Source organism: Danio aesculapii, chromosome 13 (assembly GCF_903798145.1).
Source record: "Danio aesculapii chromosome 13, fDanAes4.1, whole genome shotgun sequence".
Classification (NCBI taxonomy): domain Eukaryota; kingdom Metazoa; phylum Chordata; class Actinopteri; order Cypriniformes; family Danionidae; genus Danio; species Danio aesculapii.
The window spans coordinates 6014331-6028630 of record NC_079447.1 but is presented as its reverse complement, the minus strand read 5'-3'; the positions used below and the strand labels follow the sequence as shown (position 1 = coordinate 6028630).

The following is a 14300-nucleotide window of genomic DNA, read 5'->3' as shown; positions in this document are numbered from 1 at the left end:
TATGCATTCATGTATTTGCAATTTGTTTTTATAGACAAATGTCATATTTTCCTGAAATATTGTTGACTTTTATTTTGAAAAATATGTAATATTTTCACCCGGAAAAAGAAGCTGCGCACAGTTCTCTGCAACACATGTGTGAATGTTTTGCTTCGTAGGTATCAACTGTCGTCAAATGACATTATGGATGAACGATAAATGCTTTTATTTCCCTTCAAGTGCTCACTCTAAACAGCGCACTTGAGTCGCGATGGCTGTCGTTAGCTTTAGTAAGCATCTGCTGAATGTGACACTGTCGAGGACAATCACAACACACGCTACAGTTATCAGAGGACAGCTATGCAGATGTACAGCACTTTACAGGACAATTATCAACACAAAACGAACATTTCACACATCGCCGACCGCTAATATCACGAAAATCCTTTCTGTGGACGATATCTTCAGCAAGCAGAGCTTCCAGGACTATCTGAAGAAGAAGCAGGCGGAGTATAACACAAGCCTGAGCTCCATTAATAGTCAAAACCAGACTATGGAGGACGCGGATATAAAAACACAAAGGACTAACATGACGATACTCGCTCATTTAGTACATAATATTAAAGAATTAGAAGTTAAACAGAAGGAGCTGGATGATATGCAGGACTTACTGAAAGGTAGAAGCATGAGGCTGAAGCATCCTGCCCTTAAAGGGACAGTTCACCCCAAAATGAAAAGTCAGTCGTCGTTTACTCACACTTGTTTGAGTTTCTTCTGTTAAACACAAAAGAAGATATTCTGATAAAGGCTGAAAACCTGTAACCATTGACTTCCATAGTATTTGTTTTTCCTACTATGGAAGTCAATGGTTACAGGTTTTTAACTTTCTTCAAAATATCTTATTTTGTGTTCAACAGAAGTACCGCTTTAAAGCATATGTCTCAAACTTGATCCCTGGATAGCCACAGCTCTGCACATTTTTGTTCCAACTTTAATCAAACACAGCAGATCCAACTAATCAAGGTGTTTAAGACTGCAATAAACTTAATCAGGTGTGAGTTGGAGGGGGTTGGAGCTAAACTATGCAGAGCTGCGGCCCTCCAGGAGTTGAGTTTGAGACCATTGCTTTAAATTAACCCATTTTGGGATGTATTTGGGCACAAATGTTTCAAGTGTTATCCTATTTTTTTTATACAATTTCACTGGGTTTGATAAATTAAAATCCATTTTTTTATTCAGATTTTTAGATGTTTTTTTTATGTATATAGATATAAAAGTACAATATTTTTGTGTAAATAATAATAATATGTATAGTAATATTTTAAAGTAAAATATAATAGAAAAAAATAATTAATTATATAAAATAAATAATTGAAATAAAAGCTGGAGCTGCACAGTGGCGCAGTGGGTAGCACATTTGCCTCACAGCAAGTATGTCATGGGTTCGAGTCTCGGTGGGGTCAGATGGCGTTTCTGTGTGGAGTTTGCATGTTCTCCCCGTGTTCCCATGGGCTTCCTCCGTGTGCTTCAGTTTCCCCCACAAGTCCAAAGACATGCGTTGTAGGTGAATTGGGTAGGCTAAAATGTCCGTAGTGTGAGAATGAGTGTGTATGGATGTTTCCCAGTGATGAGTTGTAGCTGGAAGGGCATCCGCTGCGAAAAACATGTGCTGGATAAGTTGGCGGTTCATTCTGCTGTGGCAACCCCAGATTAATAAAGGGACTAAGCCGAAAAGAAAATGAAGAAATATTAGTATAGTTTAACTGATTAAACTGTAATAAATACTGTAGTGTACTTTAGTTGGTACTACAGTAATCTGTGGTGTATTGTAGTATAATATACTCTATAGTTGCCAAAAAGTCAGTCTTGGGTCATTTAAATTATAATAAAGACAAAATTAATACTACAATAAAGTGTATTATACTGTATATATTATAGTATTTACAATTACTGCTCTTTATTATTGAATGCTACAGCATACCGTAGTATAGTGAACTGATTAAACTGTAATAAATACTGTAGTATACTATAGTTGTTACTACAGTAATCTGTGTAGTATAATATGCCCTATAGCTGTCAAAAATTCAGTGTTTATATTATTATAGTAAATACAATATTAATACTATAGTAAAGTGTATTAAACTGCATATATTATAGTATTTACAAGCTACTACACTAGGTTAATAACTGCTAAAACATACTGTAGTAAAGTTTAGGTGATACTACAATAAACTGGTATTGTAGTGTAATATAGTAAAATATAACCTACAGTTGTAGAGTACAGTATTGGGTCATTTATTTACATGATTATAGTTGTTGTGTTAACAAAGCAACTGTAGAATTACTACAACAGATTAATTTAGGTATTTTACTAAAGAGTAGTATAGTTCAATAACACTATAGCGTTTACTATAAATGACTACAGTATTTTTATGTGGGTGGTGAGCTGTTGAAGGTGTAATGGGGATGAAAATAGCTTTCTGGAGGTTGATTTGCATCTGTATCTGATTTCAGAGAATGACCCAGAACTGCTTGAGCTGGCAGAGACTGAGAAGGAAGCCGTTCTGGCAGACATTCAGGATCTCAGACAAAAGGTGAGGTGTGAAACGCTCTTGTTTTGCATTTCAGTCGCCTTTATTAAATAAATGAGTCTCGCTGATTGTCCTTCAGAGCTGGAAATAGCTGAAAGTCAAAAGATTTTCTAGGTTAGCAAGAAAGAGTAAAGAGACACTGCAAAACTGCTTTTCTTACTTGGAGTTTTTAGTCTTGCTTCTAGTCCAAATATCTAAAGATTCTTAAATGAAGAAGCATTTCCTAGACAAGCAAAACATATTGTCTTGTTTTAAGAAATAACATGTTAAAATTAAGTGAGATTTTCCTTAAAACAAGCAAAATAATCTGCCAATAGGGTAAGAAAAATAATCTGGTTTTTCCTTTGGACGTAAGATTATTTTTCACACCCCATTGGCAGATTATTTTGCTTGTTTTAACGATAAACTCACTTCATTTTGACATGTTTTTACTTAAAACAAGACAATATGTTTGTATTATTATTGAAAATGCTTCTTGATGCAAGAATTGTTTGATATTTGGACTATAAACATGACAAAAACTAAGTAAGAAAAGCAGTTTTTGCAGTGTAAATAAAGAGATTAAATTAATTTATTAGATATTAATAAATTTAAGTAAACCTAAAACAAGTTGTCTCCAAAACAACTTAAGAATTGTATTCGTTTTCTTTTCCCCTTGGTAAGAAAGGCATTTTTGCAGTGTATACTGTAGATACACTTACACACTTCTTAAAACAGGCCCACGTGGCTTAACAAGCCCACTTGACTTAACGTTCTTCATTAGAACCACCCACTATAGTACTAATAGTAAGTACTATAGTGTTTTTTAACCATAATGTGGTACAGTATATTATATTGTAAATATTGTAGTATTTTGTCAATATATGCTACATATTGTATTACTAACTGTAATAAATACTGTAGTATATTTAGTTTTTAAGTAAACTGTATTGTATTGCAGTATAATATACCCAATTTATAGACATTTTAGTACAGCTGTGGGTCATTTGTTTATAGTTGTTGTATATAGAATTACCACAACAGATTGATTTATTTGCTTTGTGGTTTAAAAACACTAAAGTATTTACTATAAATTACTATTAGTACTATAGTGGGGGGTTCTAATGAAGAACGTTAAGCCAAGTGAATAATATTCTTATATTATTAATATATTATGTTATATTTAATATATTATATCAAATTAATTTCTTCATTCATTTTTCCCGTCAGCTTAGTCCCTTATTTATTAGGGGTCACCTCAGCGGGATGAACCGCCAACTATTCCGGCATGTTTTACGCTGTGGATGCCCTTCCATCCGCAACCCAGTACCGGGAAACATCCATACACATTCATTTACACACACACACTCATACGCTACCGCCAATTTAGTTCATCCAATTGCTCTATAGCGCATGTGTTTGGACTGTGGGGGAAACCGGAGCACTCGGAAGAAACCCACACGAACATGGGGAGAACATGCAAACTCCACACAGAAATGCCAACTGACCCAGCTGGGACTTGAACCACACAGAAATGCCAACTGATCCAGCTGGGACTTGAACCAGCGAACTTCTTGCTATGAGGCGACAGTGCTAACCACTGAGCCACTGTGCCGGCTTTACTTGCCTCAAAATAAATGATTTTAACCATTATAGCAAAAGTAAAGTCATCTAATCCTAATGAAAATACAATGTTCTGTGTTTCAGATTTTATCTCTTCTGATCCCCGAAGAGGAATCGGACATGAGTGAGCTGGTCCTGGAGGTCTCTGCTGGGGTCGGAGGTCAAGAAGCCATGTTGTTTACCGCTGAGATTTTCGAGATGTACCAGAACTATGCTGCTTTCAATGGCTGGAGCTTTGACATCCTGGAGGCCAATGCTAGTGAACTAGGTGGACAAATCTGTTAGAGATAACACTTGATATCTGCATGGGTGGGTTTGTGTGTGTGGTTGAACTTCCAGTGTTGTATCTGCTGTGTTTAGGGGGCGTCAGACACGCATCCGCCAGTGTCAGCGGACCACTCAGCTATAAGAAGTTAAAGTTTGAAGCCGGTGTTCATCGGGTGCAGAGGGTCCCGAAAACAGAGAGTAAAGGCCGCACACACACCAGCACAATGACCGTGGCCATTCTCCCTCAGCCCACAGAGGTACAAACCAAAAAAAAATTATATCTATTTATATAAAGGCTAATTGCAATTAATCGCATCCATAATAAAAGCATGTATTATTTATATTTCTAAAATAATTATCTAATATTTTACAAGTAAACAAGATACAATAATTATCTAATTTTTATCTAATACAAGTTATATATACATATTAAAAGAAAAATGCATATGTAAATATTTTGGTTTAGTTTTTTTATGTATTTTATATATATTTTTTTAATATATATACACAATATTTATACATGGGTGGTGCAGTGGGTAGTGCTGTCACCTCACAGCAAGAAGGTCTTTGGTTCGAGCCTGGGTCAGTTGGCGTTTCTGTGTGGAGTTTGCATGTTCTCCCCGTGTTGGTGTGGGTTTCCTCTGGGTGCTCCGGTTTTCCCCCCACAGGCCAAAGACATGTTATAGGTGAATTGGGTAAGCTAAATTGTCCGTAGTGTATGGGTGTTTCTCAGTGATGGGTTGCAGCTGGATGCTGGATAAGTTGGCAGTTCAATCCACTGTGGCGACCTCTGAATAATAAAGGGATTAAGCCGAAAATAATAAGAAATGAATGAATATTTATACACAGTGCATACACATACAATTTTAATTTGTGTGCAATTAAAGGTGAATAATTATTGGCAGCACTAATATACAGATGAAGTCTGAATTATTAGCCCCCCTGTTTATTATTGTTTCCCTAATTTCTGTTTAATGGAGAGAAGATTTTCAACACATTTCTAAAAATAATAGTTTTAATAACTCATCTCTAATAAGTGATTTATTTGATCTTTGCCACGATGACAGTAAATAATATTTGACTAGATATTTTTCAAGACACTTCTATACAGCTTAAAGTGTCATTTAAAGGCTTAACTAGGTTAATTAGGTTAACTAGGCAGGTTAGGGTAATTAGGCACGTTATTGTATAACGATGGTTTGTTCTGTAGACAGTCGAAAACAAATATAGCCTAAAGGGGCTAATAATTTTGACCTTAAAATGGCTTTAAAAAAATTAAAACTGCTTTTATTCTAGCCGAAATTCAAGAAATAAGACTTTCTCCAGAAGAAAAAAATATTTTCAGACATACTGTGAAAACTTCCTTGCTTTGTTCAAGAGGGGGGCTAATAATTCTGACTTCAACTGTATATGTTATTATTATTTTTGTGTGTTTTTTTATGCATGATCTATTTATGAGATTTTTACAACAGTTAAAGAAACAATAAGATACAAAAATGACCGAAACAATAAGTAAAATAAATAAATAAATATGAATAATAGTTCAAAATCTTAAAAATACAAACACAGTACATATATTGTAAGTCTGATCCCAACCAATAGGTTGTAAGAGAAGCATAACACAACTGCAAATAACAATACAGACACAAAGACATGGTACATAAAATAAAATACATCAAAGGTTGAATAAGATTTTAAATAAAGAAATTAATAGTTTATTAAATAAAAAGAAAAATGAAGAGGAGCGGAGTGTTCTTCAAAACTGCAGTTCAAACTGTAAATATAGATACAGTTGAAGTCAGAATTATTAGCCCCCCTTTGAATCTTTTTTTTGTTTTTTAAATATTTTAAATTGTTTAAGAGAGCAAGAAAATTTTCACAGTATGTCTGATAATATTTTTTCTTCTGGAGTAAGTCTTGTTTCATTTCGGCTAGAATAAAAGCAGTTTTAAAAGCCATTTTAAGGTCAAAATTATTAGCCCTTTTAAGCCATGTATTTTTTTCGATAGTCTATAGAACAAACCATCATTATACAATAACTTGCCTAATTACCCTAACCTGCCTAGTTAACCTAATTAACCTAGTTAAGCCTTTAAATGTCACTTTAAGCTGTATAGAAGTGTCTTGAAAAATATCTATACTCAAATATTATTTACTGTCATCATGACAAAGATAATATAAATCAGTTATTAGAAATGAGTTATTTAAACTATTATGATTAGAAATGTGTTGAAAAAAAAAATCTTCTCTCTGTTAAACAGAAATTGGGGAAAAAATAACCAGGGGGGCTAATAATTCTGACTTCCAACTGAATATAATACTGTAACAAGCCTGGTATGAACTAGAATTATTTAAAGAATTTGTCTAAAATTAATATAATATATATAATATCTACTCTTTCTCTTGATATATTCTAAAACATATATGAACTTACAAACTGATTATATTATATACAATATAACACATTACTTACTCTTACTCCCAGGGCTGTTTATATCGAAGTTGATATTTAGCTGCATCATGTTGGTGTTTCCAAATATCACATTTTTACGAGGTGGGTCGTTAGCCCAACGCTCAACCCCAACCTGGAGGACCAAGACATACACACATACACTACTGCGGACAATTTAACTTACCCAATTTAACTATAGCACATGTCTGTGGACTTGTGGGGGAAACCGGAGCACCCGGAGGAAACTCACGCGAACACGGGGAGAACATGCAAACTCCACACAGAAACGCCAACTGACCCAGCCGAGGCTCGAACCAGCGACCTTCCTGCTGTGAGGCCACCGTGCTGCCCCAATATAACACATTAATTGACCTAAATTATCCATATTAAATAATTAAATTCAGGTGGAACCAACTCTTTAAAACAACTGTCTGACATCTATAGTTGCTGGAGTTTATAGTTGTCAATTTCTTATTTCTGTTTTTGTATTCATCCATCTTTTAACATGACTATAAGCTTGAACACCTTCAAATAATTTGTACAATAAGGTTAAGATATATTGTGTCATTCATTTACAAAAAGGCTGATGGATAAATGGATGTTTAAATGATTAGATGTTGATTTTAAAAATAGAAAGACGTCCGGTATACGGCGTGGTTGTATTGTTGACTTTTCACTTTACATTCATAGATCTCATTCACCATCAACCCCAAAGACCTGAAGATTGAGACCAAGAGAGCGAGTGGAGCAGGAGGACAGCATGTGAACACCACCGACAGCGCCGTCAGGATCACACACCTGCCCACAGGTCTGCAGGACAGCTGAGGGAAATATACTGCAGGGCCCTGCAGCACATAACCTGCCATAAATGTCCATTTTTTTTCCCCACAGTCTTATTTTCAGATATATGTAAAACTAATCATGTTGTACAAAGCATTACGCTTATTCTTTATAAAAATAACTCAACTCAAATTCAATATCAGAGGAAATAGAAGAAAATAAGAAAATAAATTAAAACGTAAACAAAATCATGCAACTAAGAAGGTAGATACTCGCTTTTCTCGGGGGAGCAGCAGGATATTAGTGTGTTGATCCAGTATTTTGTAGATGACATCCAGTTAATTTATATATATAGTTGAATTCAGAATTATTAGCCCCCCTGTATTTGTTCCCCAACTCCTGTTATCAGAGAGAAGATTTCGTTCAGCACATTTCTACACATAATAGTGTTAATAACTCGTCTCTAATAACTGATTTATTTTATCTTTGTCATGATGACAGTAAATAATATTTGACTAGATATTTTTCAAGACACTTCTATACAGCTTAAAGTGTCATTTAAAGGCTTAACTAGGTTAATTAGGTTAACTAGGCAGGTTAGGGTAATTATGCAAGCTATTGTATAATGATGGTTTGTTCTGCAGACTATTGAAATAAATATATAGCTTAAAGGGGCTAAAATTTTTTACCTTAAAATGGTGTTTAAAAATTTTTAAACTGCTTTTATTCTAGCCTAAATAAAACAAATAAGACTTTCTCCAGAAGAAAAAATATTATCAGACATACTGTGAAAATTTCCATGCTCTGTCAAACATCATTTGGGAAATAATTCAAAGGGGGCTAATAATTCTGACTTCAACTGTATGTATATATATATATATATATATATATATATATATATATATATATATATATATATATATATATATATATATATATATATAATTATCTTTATTTATTTATATTTTATTTATTTATTGATATTTTTTTTTTTTTTTTATTGCTTTTAGCATGTAGTGCAAAGGCCATTTCACAATACAAGGAATGTACACAACACACAGAAAATGTTCAGGTCTGGTTTTTGACTGTTGTTGCTGTGAAATAACTCAAATCATTCAGCGTAGGAATGTGGAACTGTAATGCACTCATAGGCCCTATCCCAATTCTATTTTTGTACCCCTACCCCTTGGCCCTTAAAACCGAGTGTGAAGGGGAAGGGCTTCAAAATTTACCCCTAAGAAATGGGTCAGCACTACAACACCTGCACACGTCATCATATGTCATCACGATCTCTTGCTTCATATGAGATCAGACGATGCGACTGCTGTAGTTATTCCAGTTGCTTTATTTTTTAGTATTTATCTTCAGGAAATCACTGAAGGCATAAATTATGTTATCATGACGATCTAATGTGGCAGTTAGATCATAACTATACTGTGCATTTACACAGTGGCCATATTCATCTGTGTAAACACACCAAAAACAACACTAACATTATAGCAGACACTGTAAAAAGCTCATTGACAGCCACTAGACTTTTCTGACAGGGTATTTAAGTGTCAGAATCTTGTGGGACTGCTGTACAGGAGTTATTAATATGGATTATAGATCGTGAAATTTAGTGGTTTTTATTTTAGCGTTTTTTTTAAAGCATGATGGTAAAACACGAACACAGTTATGAATATATTAAAACATGTGCTTGTTTGTTGTAAAAATTAGTAATAATGAAAAAAAATACTCATTTGTGGATCTCCTTATCTCCGGTATAACTATCAGCCGTTGTGGCTGGTGTATTCTGGGAAATTTTCTTACCACTTGGTTTCAAGTGTGGGACTGAAGAAATCTTCGTTCGAAGGGGTATTCACCCCTTCTCCTTAGCCCTACACCTTTAAGCTAAAGAGAATTGGAAAACCCCTACCCCTTCACAGGAATGCACAAAACGAGTGGGGAAGGGCTAAGGGGTAGAATTCGGGTTGAGCCATAATCTTCCAGAACTACTTTATCTGTGCGTTTATCTGAAAACACACACCTTAAAATGTCCATCAGCCAATCAGAATCAAGCATTCAGCAGTCCTGTAGAATAAGCTGTCATCATTCTTCCTACATTTCCTAAGGCACATTCATTGCTAAAAGACTGCTAATTAGATTTAGAATTTATTCTTTAGAATAGATTAGAATTAGAATTTATTAATTTTCCTTCAGCTTAGTCTCTTATTTATCAGGGGTCGCCACAGTGGAATGAACCGGCAACTATTTCAGCATTTGTTTTACACAGTGCATGCCCTTCCACCTGCAGCCCAGTACTGGGAAACACCCATACACTCTCACATACACACACAGTCATACACTACGGCCAATTTAGTTTCCCCAATTCACCTATAGCGCATGTGACTGGGGGGGAAACTGGAGCACCCGGCGGAAACACACCAACACGGGGACATGCAAACTCCACACAGAAATGCCAGCCGAGACTTGAACCATTGACCTTCTTGCTGTGAGGCGGCAGTGCTAACCACTGCGCCACCGTGCCACTTTATTATAATCATGTAATATATTAGAAAGTCTATTTTTTAGCATTGACTTTATTTCTGTGATCACTTTAATACATGACATTTTACAATATATACCAATTTTAGACAGTAATTAATATCTTAGTAATTAATATAGTAATTAGTATTAAATCTTTTTTGTAGTCAGTCAATGTTCATATATTGATTCTGGATGTCATTGGGAAATAAATGTATCCACAATTTGTGATCATTTCAGGCACAGTTGCTGAATGTCAGCAGGAACGCTCTCAGATCAAGAACAAAGAGACGGCCATGAAATTACTGCGAGCCAAACTCTTCAGCGCGCGGCTGGAGGAGGAGACCAGCAGGAGATATCAGGCCCGAAAGCTACAGGTGCAAGCGCTCAATTCACTTTTTCTCATTTATTCGGCTGTTTAGTCGAGGAGTCTCTATTTTAGCCTTTCCAGTTATTTTTTTCTGGGATGAAAACCAAAAGACACTCGCTCTCATTCACTAAACACACACATGCACAATTGTTTTGCGTGAAATCGTCATTTATTCATTCATTCATTCATTTTCCTTCGGCTTAGTCCCTTTATTAATCAGAGGTCGCCACAGCGGAATAAACCGACAACTTATCCAGCATATGTTTTAGACCGCGGATGCCCTTCTAGCCACAACCCAGTACTGGGAAACACCCATTCCCCCTCATTTACACACATACACTACGGCCAATTTAGTTAATCAATTCACCTATAGCACATGTGTTTGGACTGTGGGGGAAACCGGTGCACCCAGAGGAAACCCACACCAACACAGGAGAACATGCAAACTCCACACAGAAACGCCAACTGAGGCAGCCTAGGCTTGAACCAGCAACTTTCTTGCTGTGAAGTGACAGTGTTAACCACTGTGCTACCGCGTCACCTAAAATCGTAATTTTTACAAATAAATCATATTTCTCATAGCTTATAACACAGGTACACAATAATCAAGTACGCATGGGGCCTTTCAAGCATGTACAAAGAATTTATACATTCATTCATTCATTTTCCTTTGGCTTAGTCACAGAGGAATGAACCGCCAACTATTTCAGCATATGTTTTATGCAGCGATTGCCCTTCCAACGATGTACAGGAGGCATCATTATGGAAAAAATATTTCTCAGCTTTTATTTACACTTGAACATGAAGTCCGAAATCGCCTGTGGTATGAATAATTTCAGGCTTGACTGTGTACAGCGGGGGAAATAAGTAGTGAACTTGTCATGTTTTTTTCCTGGGAATAATATTTCTAAAGGAGCTGTTGACATGGAATTGAAGCAGATTTTGGGAAAAACCCAAACAATACAAACATCAAAATAAAACAAAACTAAAAAATCTGAAAAATGAGTTCTGTGTTATAACAATGAAATGACAGAAGGAGAAAGTGCTGAACTACTGAAACATTTAATACTGTATATAAAAGGCTTCTTTGGTGATACAGCTTAAAGATGCCTCTCATATGGAGAATGAAGACACATGCATTGCTCAGGTGTGAGTTTTTCACAGACTTCAACAGAGTTTCAAAATCTTGATGGTTCTGTGGGTCTCGTCTATCAAATCTGATATTTCATTTGTATTCTCTATTGGATTCAAGTCAGGTGATTGGCTGGGCCATTCTACAGCTTGATTTTCTTTCTCTGAAAGCATATGAGAGTCTCCTTGGCTGTATTTTGGATCATTCTCTTGCTGAAATGTCCACCCTGGTTTCATCTTCATCCCCCTGCTAATGTAGATGTTGGACTAAAGCAGCTGATATTCATTTACACTGAGGAAGGGCAGAGGATTGCTGGAGAACTACTGAGAGATTTCAGCTGCTGTCTGTGCATTCACTGCCTTTCTACACCTCCCTTTCTTCATGTGTTCAATACTTTTTTTCCTCTGTCATTTCATTTTATTACCTATAACTTGATTTGTAAACTAATTAGATTTGTTTTCTTTGCATATATGAATTTCTTTGGTTGTTACCAACATCTGGGGGAAATTTAAAGTACACAGCACCTTTAGAAATATGTTTTCTGAGAAAAATGGTGACGTGTTCAAAACTTATTTCCTCGCTGTATATGCTGAAATAAGTCATATGTGTTTAAAGCAGCTGACTGTCTAATAAATTATTTGCTGATGTATTAAGTTTAAGTAATCTATACTTCATTTCTCTTGTGACAGATCGGCACCAGAGGCAGATCAGAGAAAATCAGGACCTATAACTTTCCGCAGGACCGAATCACAGATCACAGAATCGGAAAAACCGTTCATGACATTCATGGATTTTTACAAGGCGAGGAACTCCTGGAGGAGATGACCGTGTTTTTACAGCAGTTTTCTGAGCAGGAGTCACTCTTGGACGTCCTCGACAGTGAACTGAATGTGTAGTTAATTCTGGAAATAAAAGAAATGTGTAAATGTTTGTCTTTTGTGGGTGTCAGATTAAATAAAGAGCACAACTGAGTCTAGGCTGAGAAAAAGAGAGCGATATTTCACACGGCATCTCTGAGGAGCTTTACAAACACTCTTAAACATTACACATTGGTGTGAAATGCTCTGTGTGTTTCTTTTACAGTCAGTTTTCGCATTTCCAGTTGTTTGAAACTATAGAAAACAGATTTTAACTAATCACATTTCAGAAATTTTAACTAATTACCAAATTTCAAGATCAAAAATGTGTAGTAACACTTCAAAAAGGATTCATTTGTTCATATTTAATAATACATTAGCTAACACCCCATATAAACAAATACTAAAGTAATGTGTAGTAAATTCTATAGTGATTTTAAACCATTCTGTAGTAAAATACTTGAATTATTCTGGCAATTCAGTAGTATAGTAATATAAAGAATATAGTAGATTTACTATGTATTATACAACAATACATCAGAGTTTAGTGTAGTAAAAACTGAAATATACTACAGTGTTCAGTTGATCGGTTGATAGTTAATGCTACAGTATCCTGAAGTAATCATTAACAGTGTTGTAAATATTATATAATAATAATTAGTAAAATACACTTTACTGTGGTAGGGTTCAGTAATAGCTAGTTTTAATGTAAGAATGCAATGTTTTAACAGCATTTATGTTAGTTAACATTAGTAAACATTGTATTACTGTAAATGTTCGAACTAATTTAGCTGATGCTAATAATTTAATTAAAATTAATAAAGGTCGTAGCAGTGTTTTATTGGTTCATGTGAACTAATGTTAACAAAGCTTAAGGTGTTGTTTAAATACTACAGTGATCTAAAACCATTCTGTAGTAAAGTACCTGAATTAATCTGGTAATTCTGTAGTAGTATACAACAAATATAGTAATATAAACAAATATTATATTTACTATGTATTATATTACAATACACAACAGTTTACTGTAGTAAATAATAAAGTATACTACTGTATTCAGTTGATCACTTAATATTACTGTTTACTGTAGCATTCATTAATAAACTGTTGTAAATACTATAATATATACAGTAAAATAGACTTTACTGTAGTAGGGTTCAGAAATAGCTAGTTTTAATGTAAGAATGCAGTGTTTTAACAGCATTTATGTTAGTTAACATTAGCAAACATTGTTATCATGGTACTTATACATCTGTACATTTTAATACTGTAAATGTTCAAACTAATTTAGCTTTATGCTAGTAATTTAATTAAAATTAATAAAGGTCGTAGCAGTGTTTTTATTTAGTTCATGTGAACTAATTTTAACAAAGCTTAAGGTGTTGTTTAAATACTACAGTGATCTAAAACCATTCTGTAGTAAAGTACTTGAATTAATCTGGTAATTCTGTAGTAGTATACAAACAAATATAGTAATATAAACAAATATTATATTTACTATGTATTATATTACAATACACAACAGTTTACTGTAGTAAATAATAAAGTATACTACTGTATTCAGTTGATCACTTATTATTACTGTTTACTGTAGCATTCAATAATAAAGTGTTGTACATATTATAATATATACAGTAAAATACACTTTACTGTAGTAGGGTTCAGAAATAGCTAGTTTTAATGTAAGAATGCAGTGTTTTAACAGCATTTATGTTAGTTAACATTAGCAAACATTGTTATCATG

The 14300-nt window shown here is 34.5% G+C and overlaps 1 protein-coding gene across 4 annotated transcripts in view; it reads left to right on the top strand.

Annotated features, from left to right (window-relative positions):
• mtrf1l (mitochondrial translational release factor 1-like) overlaps positions 1 to 12629 on the top strand; it is a 22651-nt gene extending 10022 nt beyond the window's left edge. The window contains exons 1-7 of one of the 4 annotated variants that reach the window (XM_056471406.1): positions 107 to 154; positions 2494 to 2573; positions 4257 to 4440; positions 4533 to 4696; positions 7582 to 7699; positions 10438 to 10574; positions 12389 to 12629. In XM_056471406.1, coding sequence (XP_056327381.1) covers positions 4293 to 4440; positions 4533 to 4696; positions 7582 to 7699; positions 10438 to 10574; positions 12389 to 12595 — 774 coding nt within the window. In that variant the 5' untranslated portion in view covers positions 107 to 154; positions 2494 to 2573; positions 4257 to 4292 and the 3' untranslated portion in view covers positions 12596 to 12629. Of the gene's footprint in view, positions 1 to 106; positions 717 to 2493; positions 2574 to 4256; positions 4441 to 4532; positions 4697 to 7581; positions 7700 to 10437; positions 10575 to 12388 lie in introns of those variants that run through there. The other 3 variants (XM_056471404.1, XM_056471403.1, XM_056471405.1) reach the window with 3 other exon arrangements.
• Positions 12630 to 14300: the final 1671 nt, after the last annotated feature.